This window comes from Canis aureus, chromosome 5 (assembly GCF_053574225.1).
Source record: "Canis aureus isolate CA01 chromosome 5, VMU_Caureus_v.1.0, whole genome shotgun sequence".
In the NCBI taxonomy this organism is placed as follows: domain Eukaryota; kingdom Metazoa; phylum Chordata; class Mammalia; order Carnivora; family Canidae; genus Canis; species Canis aureus.
The window spans coordinates 59,760,923-59,767,831 of record NC_135615.1 but is presented as its reverse complement, the minus strand read 5'-3'; the positions used below and the strand labels follow the sequence as shown (position 1 = coordinate 59,767,831).

Below are 6,909 nucleotides of genomic sequence, written 5' to 3'. Positions count from 1 at the left end.
TGCAGAAGTACCCAACTTTAATAACGATAGATGAACAGAAACAAGACGGATATAACACAGTAGGACAGGGGTGAGGTAGGGATGGAAGGGACAGAGGGACACTGAATATGATCACAGCAACCAACGGGTGATTCTTCTGATGCCCTGAGCCATGAGACACGACTCATGTCACCAATAACTGCATCGGTGCAGTTGGTACTCACCAATAACTGAGTAAACCATCAACTCTGGAAGGCAAGTAGTGGCACTATTGCTGAGCTTAGAACTGGGGTAAGGGTCCTCTCTGTCACAGAGTGTTAATACTCAAGGACGTCTGGGCTCTTGAGTGTTAGGTCAGCATTGTAATATCAGGAGATGGCCTCTTCAGCACATGTTCCCTAATACGAGGTGGAGAAACAGGTCCCCCCACTCAGAGTAACCAGGTCCCATTATAGTAGGTCTTTTGATACATAGCACCACTGCACATCACTGCACCCCATAGCCAGCTCCACTCTGTTTACCAAGCACGCTCCCTGCAGATGGACTTCAAGCAGAGAGTGAGCAAATGCAGAGGAGGTGGGAGGAACCACAATTGTGGGACTTGAGGGACAGGAGTTGGCTGGAGGAGCCAATGTGCACTATGTTAAGTCCCTCCTAGGCATCACTGAGGTTGTTGTTGCTCAGGAGCACCTGCTCCCCAGGCTTGAAGGCTGGCATGCCAAGGTAGGGGCAACTGGCACAGCGGAAAGCATCGCCCAGGTAGCACTGTTGAGAGAAGAGACAATCAATCATACAGGGAAGCTGAGTGTCAGCGTGTCCCAGATACATGGGCAAGAAAGGGATCCCTAATTTCATAACATGGTCACAGTGGCCTGATGGAAATGGCTGGATGCACGTGTGGCTCCAATTGAAACCCAAATACTAAGAGTTTTTAAGAGCTCTAGTTTTATGAAAAACAGTGACATGAGAAGTTCCTTCGGAAGGCCATATTTCTATATTTCAACAGTTCAAATCATAGTTGAGCTCAGCCAAATAGCCAAATGGCATCAGGCCACCATGAACTGGGAAGAAAGGGGTCAAAAATAAGTGACAGGAGCCTCCCCTACAGGCAGGAGCACGCAAACCCCCTCTCAGGAGATGACTTCTCTCCTACATACGCGTTCTCACATATTTGCCCATTCTTAAAATACTTGGGCAGTAAATGAGTCTGTGTTGGGTTTAGGATGATGCCCAATACCACTGGGGGTTTTGTGAACACTGAGTAAGGAGCCAGATATTTACATTTCCACAAGCCGACTTGGGCTGAGAGCTCGCCTGTTCCCTTGACTTCTCTTTTTCCAGTTCTTCCGCGAGGCCACAGGTGCTGGGGGGGAAAATTGGTAGCTTGTGAGTGAGACGTAGTACCACCCATGGGCTCCAAGTCCTCAACACTGCCCAAACACTCTAAAACTTTTCTTTTTATACTAGGACATCTTAAACACCTATGGGGCTGGGCTGACAAGATAAGCGTGTAAGGCTGTTTAGGGAGACAGTGGTGGGCAAAGGGGGACCAAAAGGGGAGATGCCCTGTCTACACAGGCAAGTCACTACTCCGCTTCAGCCGATTAATGCTGTGAGGAGAAGCAGACCCGGTGCTGTCATATTTTCCAAAGCTAAGGACAGAAAAAAAAAAAAAAAGGATTTTTACTTGAAATCTCCTGATTTGTGAACGCTGGCAACTTTCACACTTAAAAGAACACTGATTCAGCAAGCCCACGCACCACCAGTTCATTTTTACCACTCTTTCCGTCCGTAAAACGAATGCAAAAAAAACCAACACTGAGGTTTCCAGGTTAAGAGGACAGACTGAATGCATGTGTCTACTCTACTTTCCCTCAGGGCCCCACTGAAACTTCAGTAAAGCATAACCCAACAAAGACAGGGGCCAGGGGAAAGGAGACAGTGGCTACGCAGCACTGGGAACTGTATAGCAGAAAAAGCAGAAGAGGTGACTCTGACCGAGGGGAGCTGAACTCCAAGCAGGCGGTAAGTTAGCCACTGCTAAGCACGTGGCTGACTCTCAGCCCACACTGCACCCCAAAACCTCCAAAGGAACAGGTGGCACCAGAAAGACCCCTCTCTGAGAAATCTAACCACCTCAAGGTGAAAGACCCAAAGATGCTGAGTTTGCAGTGTCCCTCACAGGCCCACCCAGGCTCCCTTCACTAAAACAGTCAACAAATCCCAGAGCTAAGCTCAGGGCTCCCAGCTCAAGCAACCTTTCTAAAGCAACTACTGTAGAACCGACTCCAACAAAACAAGAGAGAAAACTAAGAAAGCAGCAGGGGATACAAAACCCAGAAAAGCTAACATAAGGCAGAGGAAAGGGAACCCTCAGGGGGAACAGTGGAGGGGACCCCCAGATGTTAGCTCTGCCATAGACGAAGTCACACGTGTATGATGAAGCAAGAGCCCAAAACAGAGACACGCTGAAGGCTGCCACTATCACAAACCAAGCTGCCATCATACCGTAGTATCAAGGGCAGGCGAGCCAGCCCAGATCCTGGCCCTAGCTTATCCTGACTGCACACTGGTGACCATGAAGCTTTTCCATCCCTCCTTGCCCTGCTGATCTGCTGAGGACACTCATGTTCTGCTCCAGTCTGCTCCAAGGAGGAGAACTCAAACTTTGGCGGGCTTAGAGTAGAACACACAGAGCAGCCCACGCCCTCCAACCATACTGCTGCTGGTGTCACCCTACACACCCCTGCCAAGTGTTCCATCTGTCTATGTCCTTGGTTTCCTAGAGATCTCTTGTGGCTCTCCCTGGCTTCCCTGGAAGGACTCTTGGAGATCCTCAGGAGATCCTCTTGGAGATCCCCAGCCCAGGAGACCCTGCATACCTTAACTTTCACCGGAAGCCTTCTCAGATGGAGGGTATTGACCTTTCCTTGTCTCGTCAGGGCTGGACCAACTACTCAGTTTTTCGTAATTCAAAAATATAGTAGCTGGAGCTTCATACTAGATGGTAAACTATCAAATAAGCCAAGAATGATTAACATGAACCCGGGAGGATGGTAACCTTTGTGGGGAGACGGAGCAAGATGCAGCTGAGGAAGCACGGAGAGGTGGCTTTTAAGTTACTAGTCATATCTCTGATTCTTAACTTGGGTAATCGGTACACAGGTGTTCATCTTTATTACTCTTTAAAACCTATCTGATTAAGATACTCCTCCATCTTTACAATGCATTTCACAATAAAATAATTATTTCAATAATAGTAAAGTATCCCGAGTCCTTGAGCCTCAGAAGACTGGAAGGCCTGGAAGACTCCACTTATGCTGACACTCACCAATTCTTGCAGGCTTTCCTCTTTTTCCCTTCTCCACATGAAGGAGCCCGCAGGGAAGCTGGATCTGGCTTCTTAAAATCTTCTGGATCTAGCAGCTCATCTGAGTCAATGAGATCCTAGAGAGAGCTCAAAGAGGTTAGTGACACACTCATGGTCTCTGCTGCTAAAAGGCTGAACAAAGGGCTGTGGTAGCAGGTTTCTACGGCCCACGTAGAGGGCATCCACTGACCTCCCCTGGGCTGATCATCACATTCAAGCTGACCACCACAGTGAAGTAAACTATGTCCACAGAGGATGCACTAGGCTGTAAGGGGACTGGGAAGTTAACTGACAACATATAGTGAATATGAGTCTGAGTGTGCATGTGTGCGCGCGTGTGTGAATGTGGAAGCAGCAAGAAAAACAAAAACAGAAGCACTATATTTATTTGCATATATGAAGGGCTGTCATGTGAAAAAGGGAATAAACTATTTTCTATGATTCCCAAGAAGGCAAATAACAATATATACATTTGTGCAATTCTTTGCTGAATGGGAGAACAATTAATCTTAAATTCTATGAGAACATGAACCATAACCTGTTTTGCTATCACTGTAACTTCAACAGTTGCAGAAATTAAGAACTTTATAATAGACAGTATTGATCAAAGATGGAAAACTATTGCTTTTAAGACAGTGAGTGTGCACTGACTTGCCCAGACAAAGGAGCCAAGAAAGTCTTTTAGCTGACAAGCTCTTTTCAGGTTCACACATGCCCACCAGAATCTTTAACATATCACATGAAGTGAGAACAAGAAAACCTGTGGGGAAAAGAGATGCTGAGAAAGATTTTTAAAATGCCACGAATGTGGGGTTTCCTTCCGAATCATAAATGCCAGCCACGGTCACAGGCACAGGCACAATGCTGAGCTTCACACCTCAACGTCCAGAGAGGCCACACCAAACTATGACCATTCATTTCCAAAGGGACACCAAACAGAAAGCAGTCCAGGGACTGCAGTGCCCACTCACCACACTCTCGTCCTCCATGTCATTGGCTGACAGGGTCCAGAGCTTGGCCGCTGCAGGGTCCACAGCAGGCTTCACTGGGTCCAACCATTAAAAGAAAAAGAGCTTCGTCAAAGCAGCAGAAACAAACCAGAGGCACATGGGTGTGCTTTTTGCCGAGTGCCTGTGAAGAGCACATGGGCCTGGGAGTCCGAGGGCTTGGGTCCGAGGCCCTGCTCTATCATTTGGAGAAGGAATGGCCTGGGGCTGGCTTGCTTTATGGTGACAGATGCCATCATCTGCTAAGCACTTGCTCTGCAGCAGATGCTACAGTAAGTATTTCATATGCACCGTGTGATTAAATCCTGCTAGGTCCCTTATCAGGTGAGGATGTGCTGTCCTGATTTTATAGATGAGGAAAACAGCTCCAACATTTAGGCTCTATCTACAGAGCCACAAACAGGAGTCTGTCTGACATGCTTGACTTCACTCCACATTGCTGTGTCCTTATCTTAGCTTCCATCCTTAGAACCTGAGGCTAGTCGTCCTCCCTAGATCTACTGCAGGAGATCTGAAGATTAAGTAAGCAGAAAAGTGTGTGCCAAAGCCTCTGCCTCATGTGAACCTGTGACGTACAAGAAAACTGGCTCCAGAGCCAGCAGCAGTGCTGTGAGGCAAACTGGTGGCAGACACAACCCTCACCCTGCAGACCCTGTTGGTGCAAAGAAGGCCCTGAGAATTGAGTCAGTGTGGGCAGGTATAGGCAGGTCCTCAGAGACAGTGTGGGCACGTCTTCAGACCGGCCTTGGTGGTTAAGTGCACCCCTGAAGATCACTGTTGCAGGTGGAGGCTCGGATCTTCCACAAGGCAAACTCCTCACCTGAGCCCTTCCTACCCATTCTGGAAGCAGAGGCTGGGATTCCAGCAGATTTCTTAAAGATTTTGGCTGGCCAGTCAAAGCAGAGGAGTGTGAATGTACCTGCAAATGTTTGCATACCTCATGGCTGGGCAATTTCTCTTGATTCAGGCATCATGAAACAGTGATGAGGTGAGGGGGTGGCAAAGGGCGGGTACAACTGTCTGAGGAGAAATACTTTTACAAGTGGCTTAAGATCCTCAAAGTAAGAAAAGCTGACTTTACTAGCATAGAAAGGACCCATGGGAAGAGGTGCAGGCTACTCTTATCAACCACGACCACCACTGCGAGAGCTCCTGAGGATGAGTGTGGTAATTCTGGGGTGTGGAAAGACTTCATTAGCTAAATCATGTAGCTCAGGCTTCTAGAATCTGGAGGCCTCAGTGTCCTAAGAGCAGAAGAGGCCAAATGAGGTAATAGCTAATGTGCTATTTCACATCAGAATCTGAATACGCCCAGGACAACAGAACATGAAACATTTTTCCATTTGGAAATGACAGAGATGAAGGAAGGACTAATCCTCTGGAGACCTCACTGTCTCTGTCTAGATCTCTGGTTCAACATCTGAGTTGTCTTTCTAGGCTCACCCAGACAGAACAATACCCCCAGGCCACTCTTACCCGGGGGAGAAGACTTCTTGGCCAGAGAAAGCTTCAGTTGACTAGAAGAACCCACTTCAAAGTTGGGTTTTTTGCCTGTGATGTGCACAGAGAGCAAGTTGTCACTTTGGTAACCCAGGTGTTCTTGGACAGACTGTATCTCCTTGGGGCTCAAGGACTCCTGCTGCAGCTGGAATTCAAGACATCAAAAGAAGTAGGTCACACTCTTTCCACAAAATGATGTCATACTAAGTCCACCCATACAGGTGTCAAATACTCATTTCTGTGTTACGAAGTGCATAATATCAGGAGATGATAGACATCATCACATTCAGTTTCTCAGTGATCTGTACTCTAGAGTGCTACTTTGCTTATGCGCTTACTTTGAGCCAACCCTCTGGAAAGTTTTCAAGTATTTACCAATCCCTGTCTATTAGGTACAAGGCACTGTGCCAGTTGTTCTGCGGGTTATAATGATTATGATTATCAAGATGAGTCAGGCATCCTGAATAGGATGATGCCTCATGGTGTACTACATAGAGGCAGGTGCACAATAAACATAGTAGAAATAAAATAGAGAAAAAAACCATAAAGGTGGGGGAAATGTTTTCTTGGGAAGAAGCAGCGGACAATAAAAGTAGAAAACAATGTGGGAGTGCCACCTGTGTCCAGCAACTACAGAATGGTTAAATAAATCACAGCTGCTCCACAGCACTCAATATTGTTACATCATTAATAAGAGTGAGGGGCAATGCACTGGGATAGATAAATGTTGAAGATATTTAAAGGTGGAAAAAGCTAGTAATTGAATAATGTATACATATGACCTCATTTACATTAAACAAGTACCTGTCTCTCCCTGTCACACACACACTCACAGAGGTCTGAGCAGTAACACATAAAAATGTGTTGGTGGCTTCCTCTTGGGAGGGAAGTGTGAGGAAGGCCTGGAATGTCACTTTATAATTCTATATTCTCCAGTATTTTTTTTGGGGGGGTAAGATTTTATTTATTTATTCATGAGAGATAGAGACACAGGCAGAGCGAGAAGCAGGCTCCCTGCGGGAGCCTGATGTGGGACTCGGTTCTGGGACCCCG

General features: G+C 46.9%; 1 protein-coding gene across 3 annotated transcripts in view; it reads right to left on the bottom strand.

Moving 5' to 3' along the window:
- CIAPIN1 (cytokine induced apoptosis inhibitor 1) overlaps positions 1 to 6,909 on the bottom strand; it is a 15,157-nt gene continuing 8,248 nt past the window's right edge. For all 3 annotated transcript variants that reach the window (XM_077898318.1, XM_077898319.1, XM_077898320.1), the window contains exons 5-9: positions 5,833 to 6,001; positions 4,321 to 4,394; positions 3,311 to 3,426; positions 1,261 to 1,342; positions 1 to 744 (exon numbers count right to left, since the gene is read on the bottom strand). In XM_077898318.1, coding sequence (XP_077754444.1) covers positions 634 to 744; positions 1,261 to 1,342; positions 3,311 to 3,426; positions 4,321 to 4,394; positions 5,833 to 6,001 — 552 coding nt within the window. In that variant the 3' untranslated portion in view covers positions 1 to 633. The remainder of the gene's footprint in view (positions 745 to 1,260; positions 1,343 to 3,310; positions 3,427 to 4,320; positions 4,395 to 5,832; positions 6,002 to 6,909) is intronic.